The following is a 15,424-nucleotide window of genomic DNA, read 5'->3' as shown; positions in this document are numbered from 1 at the left end:
GGTCCTGGGATTGAGCCCCACATTGGGCTCCCTGCTCAGCAGAAGCCTCTCCTTCTACTGCTCCCCCTGCTTGTGCTCTCTTGCTCTCTCTGTCAAATAAATGAATCTTAAAAAAAAATAAAAAAATAAAGTGCTAATAAGATGAAATGATCAAATATGTAATTATTTTACTTTGTTGTATATTTATTTGTGTGCATGAATGTGTATGTCTGCTCATGTGCTGGTAATGTGTGTGTGTGTGTGTGTGTGTGTGAGAGTATATATACACATACTTGTTTTCTTATGTGTGGTCCATTAGAGATTGCTTGTGGATGCTCCTCTCCTGATACTATGGTCTAATTCAGGTTCTTAGAACCAAAGAAGTCAGTTTTTAAGTGAGGAGAGAGGTAGTTTAGAAAATGGGAAGAACACAGGCTTCTTTAGCTTCAGGTTCTTAATAGCAAAAGGGATTAGGCTCCAGATACCACCTACCATTTTATTAATAAGTGGAGATAAAATGTGGTTATAGCAGTCTCAGGTTTTTCCATAATAACTTGTGTATGAAAGTGTGAACATACAAATAAAATGTATGATTAAAAAAACAATAAAATAGTATGCCTGACACAACTGGGAGGGGGAGGGAAAGATAGGAGAAGAGAGTATGAGAAATGATGGAAATTAGCTTCAGTTAAGTTTCAAGAATCTACTGTGTGCTCGAGAGACCCTGGCCCACAGCCTGTCCTCTCCTTTGCAAATGAATTGTCTTGTTTGTTTGTTACAATATTTTATTCAGCATAACCTACCAAACTAAGAATATTGACAGTGATAAGAGAAAAAGAAAATCCTAAAGGTCTTGATTTAGAACAAGGAAGGATTGTTATGGGAAGTCCCAAGTAGACTGGAAGTAGCCCTGATTTTGACAACTGAAAATACTGTGACATGTACTTGGTCTTCATGGTAGACTTACTCCTTCCTTCCTTTTTTCTTTCTAAGATTTTATTTATTTATTTATTGAAAGCACATGCTGCATGCAGGAGGAGGGGCAGAGGGGGAGAGAGGGAATCTGAAGCAGACTGCCTGCTGAGCAAGGAGCCCAACTTGGGGTTTGATCTCATGACCCTGAGATCATGACCTGTGCCTAAATAAGAGTCCGACGCTTAAGTGACTGAGCCACCCAGGCGCTGGGGCAGATTTCTTTAAGTGGGCTATTTCATGGTTGGATGGTTACCAGAGTTTATGTCCTCTCTGTAAACCTTAAAAGTGAGGAAAGATGCTTCAGCCAGATTCTAATCTGTGCTTCAGTGGGAAAAGGCCAGAGGAAAAATTCCCCAAATCAGCAGAGCTTCAAGTACATCATTATTGCTCAGTCTGTTACCTTGGTGACACAGGAAAGTGTGAGGGGGCCTGAGGTGGGGGTATTCGTATGAGCAGCTCTTACACCAATAAATGTGTATATATTCACAGTGCTGGTTTCTTCTTGCCGAGGCAACATACCGACGTAAGGAAAGTTTAGGAGAGAATTTCCTGTAAGCAGCTGGCCTACTTACCTCCACACAGTGGCTGTTTTTTATCTTTGGCACATAAGAGGTAGCTGTAGAATATTGTATTGGAAGAGAGAGTCTTGACTCCAGTTATGTCAACCTTGGAGGCACTGAGGCAGGTCCTTGCAGTGGCTGGCTATTGCCCCTGGCCCTGATGTTCCTTCCCTGGCTCTGTCACTCTCCTTCCAAGTGAGGCTGAGCTCTGGCTCAGCATTAGAGCACATCCTCTTGAGCATGTGCACAGGAGGTCGCCATGTCCTTGGGGCATGACTCATTGTCCCCGTGGACCTGGCTCTCACCACGTACAAGCTTTAACCGTAAGGTAGGCTGCCCTGCCTACCTGAAGACTTGGAGACTCTTGGGCGGAGGCTACTTCTGTTGAGGACTGGGATTTCTGAAACTTTCCATCTGGGAAAGTTGTTATTAAGTGCAGATTCCCAGTTCCTTACCCATTAACTGTGGTTAAGCATGTCTGGTATAGCAATTCTGATGCACAGTGAGGTTTGGGAACTACTGACTTAGAATATTCTAACATGATGAACATACTGCCAAAGGTGTTAGCTTACCAAAGGGACTTTTGATTACTATTTGTCTCCCGATTACAAATCCATTTATTCAATAAATATCTACTGACTGCCTATTCTGTGCCAGATAATGAGACTGAGCAGAGCAGTAGAGTTGTAAGAGTGAACAACACTGACACGGTTTTTGTCCTCATGAAATGGAGGGAAACAAGTAAACAAATTAGTAATTATGATAAGAGCTATGAAGACCCCAACAGGGTATTATAGGAGAGGGTCATGGAGGGAGGAGCAGTGAGTATTTAAAATAAAAAGCTTGTTAAGGAAGGCCTCTCTGAGGAGGCAGCAATTACACTGAGACCTAACTTCAAGGGAACCAGACATACGAGAAGCATGTTACACAGGATAAAAAACTTGGGCAAAGGCACTGGGACAGGCTCAACTTTGATCCTGTTTCAGGAATGGAAGGAAAGGCCAGAGTGGCTGGTGCCTAGCAAGCCCAGGCAAGAGAGGAGTGAGATTAGGCAGGTAGGCACCAGATCATGTAGGCAGGCTTTTGACAACAGATTGAGAGGGAAGGGAATCAGACATTTTGTTGGGAATAGGAGTGTGGAAATGAAGAGAGGTCTAACATCAGACGAGAATGTGGGAGTCATTAGCATTTTGATGAAGAGCCACCTGAATGGGTCATCTTGCCTAGAGAGTGGCTCTAGGGAGAGGATAGAGAGCCTTGTAAGAAAGATGAGGAACAGCCAGGACATGAGAGTGGGTGAGAGGTAGGAGGAAAACCAGGACATTATAGGCCTGTGGAAGCCACAATAGGAAAATGCTCAAAAGATGTGTCATTGCATCATTGCTGCTGAAGGTCTAGAACACAGTACAATCCCACACGGTAGCTGCTCGCTGCAAGTCACCGCTGAGGACCCCAGATGTGACTAGTGCAAATTGAAATGTGTGCTTCTCCCTCTCCCTCTGCCTGCTGCTCCCCCTGCTTGGGCTCTTTCTCTCTCTCAAATAAAATCTTCTTTAAAAAGTGTAAAACAAATTGTACACCATGGACACCTAAAATGAATTTGATGTTACATGGCAGTTACATTTCAATTAAAAAAATGCACACCCAATTTCAAAGACAGTGCAAAAACAAGAATGAAAAGTAACTTACCAGTACTTTTTTTTTTTTAAGATTTTTATCTATTGTCAGAGAGAGAGCACAGGCAGAGGAAGAAGCAGGCTCCCCGCTGAGCTAGGCGCCAGACACAGGACTCCATCCCAGGACCCTGGGATCATGACCTGAGCCAAAGGCAGACGCTTAACTGACTGAGCCACCCAGGTGCCCCTCATCAGTACTTTTAAAAGTAATGATTACATGTTGAAATGACAATGTTTGTGATATATTGGGATAAATAAAGTATACTCTTAAAATGTCACCTGCTTTTTTTTTTGCAAAATACGGCTGCTAGACATTTTTAATTACATGTGTGGCTTGCGTCATATTTCTCTTGGGGAGTTTGGCCACGTGGAGGTCATTTGCAAACTTGGTAAGAGTAGTACTTGCCTGAGATTAAGTAATACCTAGCAAATTCTTTATACTCAGATAAGACTGAGTCATATACTGTTAGTCTAAAACTAAATAACAGAACTCACCTCCAAAAATCCTTCTAGACTTTGATGTGTACATAAGTGATTTAATGCTTTCACATAAACTGACAATAGAATATGTAAGTATTTACATGAAATCCTTTGAAATAACTCTCAAATGTGGTTTTCCAGATCTTTTTTTAACCTGTCCCTTTCTTTCCTTTTTTTCTTCTTTATTTTAATTTAATTTTTTAAAAAATTTTTTAATTTTAATTTTTTTTTTTTTTTTTTTTTTTTTTTTTTTGCATATCTGGCCAGGAAACTTCATGGTGTTATGGTCAACTTGCCGCACAACCGTGTTCAAATCTGTCACCAACAGGTTCATTAAAAACCTAGCCTGCTCCGGGATTTGTACCAGCCTGGCCTGCGTGCCCTTTGACATCATGCTCAGCACCAGTCCTCACTGCTGCTGGTGGATCTATACCATGCTTTTCTGCAGGGTCGTCAAATTTTTGCACAAAGTCTTCTGCTCTGTGACTATCCTCAGCTTCCCTGCCATTGCCTTGGACAGGTAAGATCAGGTAGCCCGGGGTTCAAACCGCCCCCCCCCCCCCGCCCCCTGCCCAGTGCATTGAAAAATTAGCATCACAAAGCAAAGGGTGACTAGTCAATGTTCCACATACTTTGTAGTTCCCTCATGGTCAATAGAAAGAGAATGAATGTCTGAAATAGATGCCTCACAAAAGACACGTTGATTTCATGGCAGCTAAGGAAAATAGAACCTTGAGAAAAGACGTGGCATGGGGGGGGTGGGTTTCATCATGAGGTTGCTGGAGCCGGCTGGATCATGGTGTAGCTTCAGCTTGGTTGGAATTGGTGGTATTTGCGTTGTAATTTGTAGAAGATTGCTCATCTGATAACTCTGCAATTAGTGCTTTTTGATGTAGGATCAAAACATTTCTGGAAGAACAAGGGGACGATTCAGTGGTGATTTAACAAATGATTAGACAGCCCAGTTGGACCTGGCAAGATAATACCAGAATTCCTTTGGAGGATTGATTTCCAAGCCTCTGTATTGTGGTGGTGGTTGTTTTCTCCTCCCATCCTCTTTAAAAGGATGTTCACTTGGAAATGAATCATATCTTAGCTACTGCCATTGTACATAATTGGATCAGATTTATCAGGGTCAAGTGTAAAGATCTCCGTAATCAACAGCTTCCTGCCTTTTCTTTTTGTTGTGAGTACTTCATGAATACAGTTTGAGTTAGTAATACATTTTAGAGAATAGAACTAAATAAGCAAACAAGAACTGAGGAGTTGCATCCATGAGTACTTTTGATTTCAAGATTTACAGAGAGGAAATGTTGCTGAGGAGAAAGTGCTGGCTCTTCTGACTTTATCCCCATTGATACATTTTAATGGATTTTACATGAATTTGGAATTTTTATTTTTAAAAAATATTTCATTCATTTATTTATTTAAAGAAAGTGCAAGCACAAGCAGGGGGAGTGGCAGGACAGAGGCAGAGGGAGAAGCAGGCTCCCCGCGGAGCAGGGAGCCCGATGCAGGACTTGATCCCAGGACCCTGGGATCATGACCCGAGCCGAAGGCAGACGCTTAACCGACTGAGCCGCCCAGGCGCGCCATGATTTTGGAATTTTTAAACTCTTTATCCATTCAAAACATACTTGATACCTTAATGACCTATGAGGGCATGGATTGCAGAACCATTCTGTGGAGTCCCTTCAGCCGCAGGCCTGGAACTCTGATTTGATCAGCTGCTCGGGGTCATTTGCATGGAGGGACACAGAGTCCCACAAAGTCCCCAGCGTACTAGGAGGAGTCATTGACTTTGTGGTTAAGAGAGGGGAGGCTGGAGCCCCAAGTGGCTTTAAGCCCTACCTATACACTGCTTTTGTGCTGGGTTGCTTTGGGCCAAGTGGCTTAACCTTTCTGAGCCTAACCTTCCTCCACAGTAAGAAAAACTAAATGAATTATTTATGGCCTGTGCTTGGATAGGCCGCATCAATATTTGCCTGTCTTTCCCTAGGCTTCTCTTTCGATGGGCACATTTTGCCTTAGATATATTGTCTGCAATCATTGTACCATCAGATCTGGCTGGGAGCCACTAGCTCTTCGGAAGTTTCTCACTAGATCACCATCTCCAGGGGCAGGTGAAGCAGGTGACAAAGCCAAGTGTCACTGGCCAGGTTGGGGTTTTGTGTCTGCATTCCTGCTCGCAGGGGTCAATAACTCAGCAGATGCAGCTAATAGTTACTTTGTAGGTATCTAGACTCTGTAGGCAGGACTTTCCATTTTCTTAAAGAGCAATCAGAAATCTGGAGTTTTACCATTTTTATTTATTTATTTTTTTGTTCCCTATCTCGCTGTGTCTCTGCCAAACAAATAAAATCTTTTAAGATTTTATTGTGTAAGTGATCTCTACACCCAACATGGTGCTTGAACTCACAACCCTGAGAGCAAAACTCGTGCACTCTACTGACTGAGCCTCCAGGCGCCCCGAATTTTATTGTTTTTAAATATTGTTGACTAATTTTCATTCAAGAAAGATTACATGGGTCACTCAATCCCTTCAACAAGCTGAGGGTGCTCCATGCGATGCCATTTTGCTGCGTGTGTCTCTTTTGTGCTTGGCAAGAGGTCTTTGAATATCTGGAAAGTACACTTTCACCCTAAGAAGAGACCACCTGCTCATTTACAGTCATCCCCGCACCACCACCCCCGCCCCCGCAGATCTAGGCAACCACTAATCTATCTCTGTATGTTTACTTTGCTGGGGGGCAGGGGACATTTCATATTGTGGAATCATGCAGTGTGTTCTTTTGCATTGGCCTTTCATGTTTTCAAGGTTCATCTGTGCCCGAGCATCGGTCCTTCATCCCTTTTTCCCCAGTTCTGTTGAGATATAATTGACATATAGCAATATATAAGTTTAAAGGTGTACAGCAAGATGACTGGACTTATATTGTGGAAGGACTACCAGAGTAAGTTCAGTTAACATCCATCATCTCATACAGATACGGAAAAAAAAGAAAGAAATGTTTTTTTTTTTTTTCTTGTGATGAGAACTCTTAGGATCTACTCTTAAAAATTTGCCCCGTTCCTTTTTTATTACTGAATAATATTCCATTGTATGGATATTGTTTGCCCATTTACTGGTTGACATTTGGGTTGTTTCCACTTTTTGGCTCTTGTGAGTAATGCTGATCTTATGAATCCTGAAAGATTTTCACAGCAGGATGCAACAACAGTGGGGACACATTATTCTGAATCATTTGCTACCATACCCTGAAGCAGTGCAATATCCCCGTGGGTGGTTTCTGGGCCTTTAGTCTTAGTCAAGAAAATAACGTAAATGATAAGAAATCCTTATTTTCTTTCCAGCACAGAAAATCGATTGTATTTTTGCTATTACTAAAAATAAAAAAAGCAAATACATCCTTTTAGTAGAAAAAGAAGGCTGGTACAAAAATATCCTATTTTAGGGCTCCTGAGCGGCTCAGTTGGTTAAGCGACTACCTTCAGCTCAGGTCATGATCCCAGAGTCCTGGGGTCAAGCCCCGCATTGGGCTCCTGGCTCAGCAGGGAGCCTGCTTCTCCCTCTGACCCTCTGCCCTCTCATGCCATTTCTCTCTCTCTCTCTCAAAGAAATAAATAAATAAAATCTTTAAAAAATGCTATTTTATTATGCAGGGAAACCAGTTACTGGCAAGTGTAGGGTGGTGGGCATGAAGGTGAAGGGAAGACAGTCCTTTTTCTGACTTCTTTCTCAGATACTTGTTTCTTGGCTCCTAGTCAGTGAGTTCACTGGGAGGCCACTTCCTGCATCATCTTCTAGAGATGTAAACATTAACAAGATGACTTCTAATGAGCCTGTGTGCTTTTCCAGTACATAGTGGAAGCGTGGTTTTGTTACCCGTAGCACCTTGACATTGGATTTTTTTTTGTTTTTTGACATTGAATTAAGGAGTTGTGATTAGAAAAGTGTATCTATATTCAGAGAAAAAAAATTGAGAACATGCATAACCTATGCACTTACTTCTCTTTTTTTCCCCCTCCCAGAAAGAGACTCTAGGACCCATTTCACCACTCTCCATCCATTCCTGATCATCCATGGTCATGTTGTGCTTACTTTGCGTCTTCCTCAGCCTGGAACATTCTCTCCCAGCTTGTCCCCGCCAGACTCCACCACAGTGCCACCTTCTGTTGACATTTTTCCAGGTGCTCCTTTTCCCGTCCCTCCTTTGTGCATACCTCTAGAAGAGCAATCATTTCCTTGGTTATACCTGCTCGCTTGCATGCCTTTTCCCCCATGGGGTTTAGAGACATTGCTGTGTGTCTTTTCATCTTTGTAACCCAGTGCCTGGTACAGTACCTGGCACAAATCTCATGCCAGGAAGGCATGCTTGCTTCCCTGGCCACATGAGCGATGAATGTTAATATATATAAGGTCGACTCCAGATTTGACTGACTGCGGAGATGTATGCTCACCATAGGTCTGATGGCTAGTGACAGCCCTTTCGTGACAGATGTGGTTCCTGGGGTCTGAAGAATTACTCAGTTTCCCTAAATCATTGGTGATATTGAAACAGGGTGCTTTTGGAATTCTGATTACAGACTAAACAAGTGAAAGCTTGAAGAAAGAAAGGTCTGATCTGATTTTAGCAAAAGTCTAATCATGCAAGCATTGCAGACTTATTAATTGCTAGGGTTACTGAGTAATCATGAACAATGAGTGAGCAGTGGCTGTTGAGCAGGCATAATTTTTGTCAGTTGAATTGATTTTTGTACAAGGACCTTGTTAGAGTCCGTCCTTCACACGGGGTTCTTCTGCCCCAAGCAACTATAAATGATAATGGTATCCATGTATGCACTGTACCATGAATCTGCTTTAGATACGTGTGTAGGCAAATTTCTTTCCATTAGTGGCTTTGAAAATTGCCCATAAGCTCCTCTAGCCCATGTAAAATTTTTTTTACAAGTTACCTTTTACCCTTAAATTGAAAAATCAATGTCTTTACAGCAGATGGGGACATTCTTTGTATCAAGGGCACTCCTTGGGATCTAATGCTGGTGGCAATATTTATAAAGTTAGCTATGAAATGCAATTATCTACCTATTTTCCTGATAGTCTTGAGTGTCCCATACGACGGGGCTCTTCTCTGCTCATTTGAAAAGGTCCTTTAAAAAAAAAAAAAAAGAAAAGAAAAGGTCCTTTTTTTTTTTGGCCTAGTGATGCTTTTTGTGCACAGCAAAGTCCTCAAAACTTAAGGTCTGGCTTCCCAATTCCCCCAGTGATTCTCTTTGTCTGAGGCAGAATAAAAGAACTTGACCCATTCTTTCCCCCTCTCTCCTACTTTTGGTAATATGGAGACCCCTCATTTAAACGGTACCTTCTCCTGTGAAATGAAGTTTGCTTGTGCATTTTGCAGGTACTACTCCGTCCTTTATCCCCTGGAGAGAAAAATATCTGACGCCAAGTCCCGCGAACTGGTGATGTACATCTGGGCCCACGCAGTGGTGGCCAGCGTGCCCGTGTTTGCGGTGACCAACGTGGCCGACATCTATGCCATGTCCACCTGCACCGAAGTGTGGAGCAACTCCCTGGGCCCCCTGGTGTACGTGCTGGTCTATAACATCACTACAGTCATCGTGCCCGTGGCTGTGGTCTTCCTCTTCCTGATCCTCATCCGCCGGGCCCTGAGCGCCAGCCAGAAGAAGAAGGTCGTCATCGCGGCCCTGCGGACCCCGCAGAACACCATCTCCATCCCCTACGCCTCCCAGCGGGAGGCGGAGCTGCATGCCACCCTGCTGTCCATGGTGATGGTCTTCATCCTGTGTAGCGTGCCCTACGCCACGCTGGTCGTCTACCAGACCGTGCTCAACGTCCCCGACACGTCTGTCTTCTTGCTGCTCACTGCCATTTGGCTGCCCAAGGTGTCTCTGTTGGCCAACCCTGTGCTCTTCCTGACTGTGAACAAGCCTGTCCGCAAGTGCTTGGTAGGCACGTTGCTGCAGCTGCACCGTCGCTACAGCCGCCGGAACGTGGTTAGCGCGGGGGGCGGGGCGGCCGGCGCGGGCCTGGAGCCCAGCCTGCGCTCGGGCAGCCAGCTCCTGGAGATGTTCCACATCGGGCAGCAGCAGATCTTCCAGCCCGCGGAAGATGAGGAGGAGAGTGAGGCCAAGTACACTGGCTCGGCTGACCTCCCGGCCCAGGAGATAGTCGCGCCCTGCCTGCAGGGAGAGCAGGGCCCGCAGCGTACACCTGCTGCGCCACTCCTGGGCGCCGCGGACTGTGTTTCCCAGGGGGCGCCTGCAGCCCCTGTGGAGCCCGAGACGCTGCCTGACAAGTACTCCCTGCAGTTCGGCTTTGGGCCTTTCGAGTTGCCTCCTCAGTGGCTCTCAGAGACTCGAAACAGCAAGAAGCGGCTGCTTCCCCCCTTGGGGAACACGCCAGAGGAGCTTATTCAGACAAAGATGCCCAAGGGAGGCAGGGTGGAGCGGAAGATGAGCAGAAACAATAAAGTGAGCATTTTCCCAAAGGTGGATTCCTAGTCAGGATGGTCGAGCTCCCCACACTCCTGCCTTTCCTTCACTCTGGCTGGCCCCAGGATTTGGGGCATCTCGTTGCAACCAAGACCCCGTTGCCTCCTCCTGCGCGGGCCCTTTTGAATGAGTGGGAGAAGATCAGTTGTCCTCTTTATTGAGGGAGTCTACGTATGTATCTCTGTGATCTGTGTCCTTGGTGAAGTGTGCATTCCTCTCTGTGGAGACAAAAGGTGGGCAGTGTGCGACGGGTCTTGGGAGGGGTACTCCGTGTGCGTTTTCGGAGGACTCCTTGGTTCCTGGGCCTGGCAGGGAGTAGGGGAGAGAAGAACATCTGTGAGCTCGGAGGGAGCAGGGGCACCCTGAGGGAAGCCCAAGATAATCATGGAGTGGTGTGGCCACAAAGAAAAGGCCTATTTGATTGACTCCAGTAGGATGAATACTAAAAAACGTTTCATATAGATCTGTATCTTCAGGGGAGATAGGGACTTGGCATTTGACACCTTTTCTCTGGAAAGCCTGATCGGCTGAATCAGTTTCTCCTGAAGCCCTTCATCTCTTTCCCTGGGATGTAGATGAAGAAAAGCGCTTCCACCCCCATTTGACAGACAAGGCAATAGGTGGGCCTGAGGGTCAGGGAGGAGATATTCTGTCTCGAATATCCTGACATTTTTCCTGGCACTACTGAAAGCCTCACGAAGTCTGTCTGCAGTGTTGGTTGGAAAACACTACAAGTGCTTTACTATGTCTTTCCCCCTTAAATTGCGTTTTTTTCAATCAATGAGAGAGAAGCTAAGAGGTAGAGAAGAAAGACAGAAATGCCCATACCCTGTAGGTCTCTCTTCTCTTCCAGTGTTGACTTCATGTGAAAGGGGCCATGTCACCATCAGTAGGAGTGAAGTATATTGAAAAAAAAATGACCCTGTGCAAACTTTTGGAATTAAAAGGTAATTTAAAAATGCAGAGTTAGTGTAAACGGTCCTCTGGAAACATCAAGCTAAAAATACTGGATTAGGGAAGGTGATGCTGCCATAAGAGTGAGAGAAGTCAAAGATGGCTTCCTTCTGATGAGGACTCCAGAACCCAGGTGTGGCCAGCCTCATGCTCAGTCTCTTTTCGCAACTATGGTTCTCCCTTCATTTTGGGCACAAAGGACAGGGAGAAAGATTTTAATCATTTTAAAATGCCAAGTTGGCACCTAGCCCGGGGAAGCCCTTCACTTCCTCTTTTCTGGTAAAGTTTTAGCAGGAATCAGAGTGGATAGAGCAGGAGGACAGTGTCCTCAACAGATTAGCCTCCTGGCGGGGGTGGGGGGGGTTGGGGGGTGAGGGCGGGCTCTCACAAGCAATTCAAGTCTTCTTCGGGGTGGATTCCACCAGGCTAAACTCAAACCATTGATGACACTTCACTTTGAATGATGGCAAATCAAGTGCCAGTTCCCCTCTGCTCTCTAGGACATTTTGTTCTTGGTAATAGTATGTTGGGGGGTGTGGGCAATCCAGTGCCTCGAGCAAGCTTGAATGAAAGTGGACATTCTCACTGGCCAACTTCCTTCCACATCCCAAAGGCAGTGGCCCTCACTGATCACTTACTAAAACCGCACTGACTTGTCCCTCGGAGGAAGCTCAGACTATGTGTAGGGAGTTTCCTTTTCCTGTTCTCTTCCTGGGTGTGGTGTCTTGTGATTCCAGAATATGAACCCAAAGTCCCTTCTCCAGGAGAGGGAAAGCCTTCCTCTCCGTGTTGTGTCTCCTTGCCGTGTTGTGTGCTCTCAGCACAAACGAGGGCTGCCACACCCTCTCTTGGCGCCCCTCCCCCACCTCCCAGGCCCTTTGTGCATGCCCTGGTAGTTAACTGTGGCCCTTCAAACTTATCTTTCAAAACCTTCACAGTTGTTACAACGTTCCTCCAGGGGAAACGTAATCTGTCAGAAAATTGTGTTTACTTTAGAAGAACCTGTCAAATGTAGCCACTTTGGTGTTGTTCTGATAATATATATGTACATCTTAACACATTCTGGTGAGGCAGAATTTGGGAGTTATTTCTTATGTATGTTTGAAGCGGATGGTTGACTTCTAACAGGTCATTGCCAGGTGTATTTCTATAGTCTTTGAAGAATTCCATTTTAATAAAAAACTGAAAAGCTGTTTCTGAACTCAAAAAAAGTTGAATGAGCTTTGTTTTTTTGTTTCTTTCTTTCCCTCTCATGTGGGCATATTAATGTAAATGCTGAATGTTGATTTAATCAAAGTTAACAGTGATACTGGGAAGGTAGAGGAGAAGTAGAGGGGATGATTATGCAGGAGAGCAATGTCCTCATTTACCCTGACAGGATGCAAATGATGTCCGGAGTGGATGATGCAAAACAGAGTAGAATACACATATTTAGAAATACGGAGATGTGTGCCTGTGGCTGAAACTATTGCAGGTCCTTGTCTCTGGGACTGTTTTCGGTGTTCGTTTTAAGCCTTTTGGTTATATTTTAAAACAATCTACATGTATAGATAAAAATACAAACCAACTTAAAAACCTGAATTTCGCAGCACACCATCAGACTAAACAAAAGAAAATAGAAGAAACCATAAGCATCATTAAAGGGAATTGAGAAAATAAGACAATTTAGGCTTTCAGAATCAGTACCAATGGCTTTCTGCTGATATGCTCAAATAATGTCAGTTTACTCGGATAATTCCTTTGGTTCAGGTCTATGAACTGGGCAGCTACATGTTCTGAATTCCTTATTTTCTCAGTAACCAAGAAGTAATATATTTTTTCTTTTTTTGTGTGTATTCACTAATGTACATTTAAGAATTATTGCTACTTTTGGGGTGCCTGGGTGGCTCATTCGGTTGGGCATCTGCCTTCAGCTTGGGTCATGAACCCGGGGTCCTGGGATTCAGCCCCGCATCGGGCTCCCTGCTCAGCGGGGGGGTGTCTGCTTCTCTCTCTTCCTCTGCCTCTTCCTTTGCTCGCATGCGCTCTCTTTCTCTCTCTCAAATAAATAAATATAATCTTTAACAAAAAGAATAATTGCTACTTTTTAAGAGCAAGTTTTTAAGTAATGCTAGTTTACTTCAGAAATTTAGAACCCACCTCATATTTCACATTGATAGAAAAATACTGAATTTAATGAATTCAACTATTCTGGAATTTGTTTACTTATTTATAATGTATGTTCCCATCTACTTAAGACAGTATCTAAAATGAACACAATGTAAGTACCTTTGCATTAACTACTTCCAGTCATTAGAATATTACCTAGAGGATCTCAAGTAGTTGTAATTTGTAATACTCTCTGTCTTAAAGTTTATTCCCTTGGCAGCATTTGGCTTCTCAATGCCTGCTTTGTGTTTATATAGGATGTTTCACCGGAGGATAATAAAGCACAGCCCACAGACTTCCTGTAGGCAATGATATGATCTCTGTTCTGCAGCTGGGGAAACTAGAGGCACAGATGGCCAGGTCCTTAGCTCTCTGAGATGAAGCAAAGTAGAGACAGAGCTAAAAACAGGACAGAAGGCGTCAAGGCCCAGTTCTTCCACTGCACCCTCCGAAGTACTGATGATCATTATCATCCATCGTTATGATGGCTATTTTTGAATACCCACGCGGCACATATTATTAAACTGTACTGGGGACTGGATTAAAGCCCTTAATGCCTGACGGCTGTTTTTCTCAACATTATTCCTCAAATTTTCCTTCGGCTCCACGATTTCCCCGGCTTCATTGTAGAGTAATTGGGTGCAGAGTGAGTGTTAAGAAACTCTTAATGGAATGCAAAGACTGCGATCATTGGGCTGAGAGTATTCACAGACATTGTCTTCTGCCTCATGTCCTCCTTTCTTTTTCGGCACTGAGGTTACCTTTAGTTTAAGAGTCATTGCCGTCAAAGCACCCTCAGCCATCACCCACACTCCCGCGGGGACACTCGACACTGTTTTCTGCAAGTATCTGAAATGTTTACAAGATTCATTCAGAACAGCAACTATTACTGCATTTAATAATGCTATTATAGTGGAGTAGAAAGTACTCAAAATATGGTTCCTCCCCTCTAGATGGCTTGAGAGAAGAAAGCCCCTATAAGAGACAGCAGTAAATGCTCAAGTGCTAACAAGAAGTGCTGAAGGAAAGTAAAAATTACGTTTCACTGTGTATATTTTAGTGATTTTATTCGTTGGATGGCAAGGTTCTCTCCATAAAATGCCCATTTACTTCACATAATCATAGCACTTAAAATATGGAGGATCTTAGCCTACTTAAAATATGAAGAAATCGGGGCCTAGGAGAGTGATTTTTTTCCAAGACCTTGGACTGGAACTCATAATTAAAAAAAAATTTATTTATTTGAGAGAGAGCACAAGCGGGGGCGGGGAGGGGCAGAGGGAGAAGGAGAAACAGACTCCCTGCTGAGCAGGGAGCCCGATGCAGTGCTGGACATGGGGCTCGATCCCAGGACCCTAAGATCATGACCTGAACCGAGGGCAGATGCTTAACCAGCTGAGCCACCCAGGCACCTCCGGAACTCATGATTTTAAAATATGCCTAATCCATAAGCAAGATGTGGGGAATGGAGACCAGTGATTTTATAAATGTCTTTTTCATGATGAAATGTAAATAATTCAGTAGATAGCCAGTTGAGAGGATGAAGAAATATTTTCCTAACTAAGGCGTTCCATTTTGCTATCTGCTACTTATTGCAGATAGGTAACTACTACTCGGCACTTAGAAATCCCCCTTACTGCTGACACTTTCTGAGTGGAGGTGAGGAGTTGGGATGTGACCACCTAGCCCCTGCCCCTGGCAAGATCACTAGACATGATTAGAGAAAGGCTGAAAAACTCACTTGCCCAGAAATGGTTTGCAGGAGGCTTTGACTCAGTACATGACCAGTGAAAGGTGGACAAATGAATGCATGAATGCAAGTGTGCCACCTGAATACAAAATCCCTCCAAATTTGGGCCAAGGTAACAGTTTCTAGATTCATAACAAAAAACAGTTGACCATTTTCATAAAAACACCAAGTTATCCGTAGCAAAACATGTAAGATCCCAGGACCTGGGGATCATGACCTGAACCGAAGGCAGTCGCTTAACCATCTGAGCCACCCAGGTGCCCCTACTTTGTCTATTTCTACAAAGTAAGGAAAAGTGCTCAGGAGTTACCTCCCCATTAATCAATGGAGGGGCTCGTAAATTGAAGCCTGCAGAAGTGAAGGGCCTTGTCTTTCTGAAGTCAACA

At 44.2% G+C, this 15,424-nt stretch overlaps 1 protein-coding gene across 5 annotated transcripts in view; it reads left to right on the top strand.

Annotated features, from left to right (window-relative positions):
• GPR176 (G protein-coupled receptor 176) overlaps nt 1–12,336 on the top strand; it is a 118,887-nt gene extending 106,551 nt beyond the window's left edge. For 4 of the 5 annotated variants that reach the window (XM_027568695.1, XM_027568698.1, XM_027568696.1 and 1 more), the window contains 2 exons: nt 3,938–4,190; nt 9,073–12,336. In XM_027568695.1, the coding sequence (XP_027424496.1) occupies nt 3,938–4,190; nt 9,073–10,195 (1,376 nt within the window). In that variant the 3' untranslated portion in view covers nt 10,196–12,336. The remainder of the gene's footprint in view (nt 1–3,937; nt 4,191–9,072) is intronic. The other variant, XM_035727842.1, reaches the window with a different exon arrangement.
• Nucleotides 12,337–15,424: the final 3,088 nt, after the last annotated feature.

Source organism: Zalophus californianus, chromosome 6, assembly GCF_009762305.2.
Source record: "Zalophus californianus isolate mZalCal1 chromosome 6, mZalCal1.pri.v2, whole genome shotgun sequence".
NCBI classification, from domain to species: Eukaryota; Metazoa; Chordata; class Mammalia; order Carnivora; family Otariidae; genus Zalophus; species Zalophus californianus.
The sequence above is the reverse complement of the archived record's forward strand: the minus strand, read 5'-3'. Positions and strand labels throughout refer to the sequence as shown.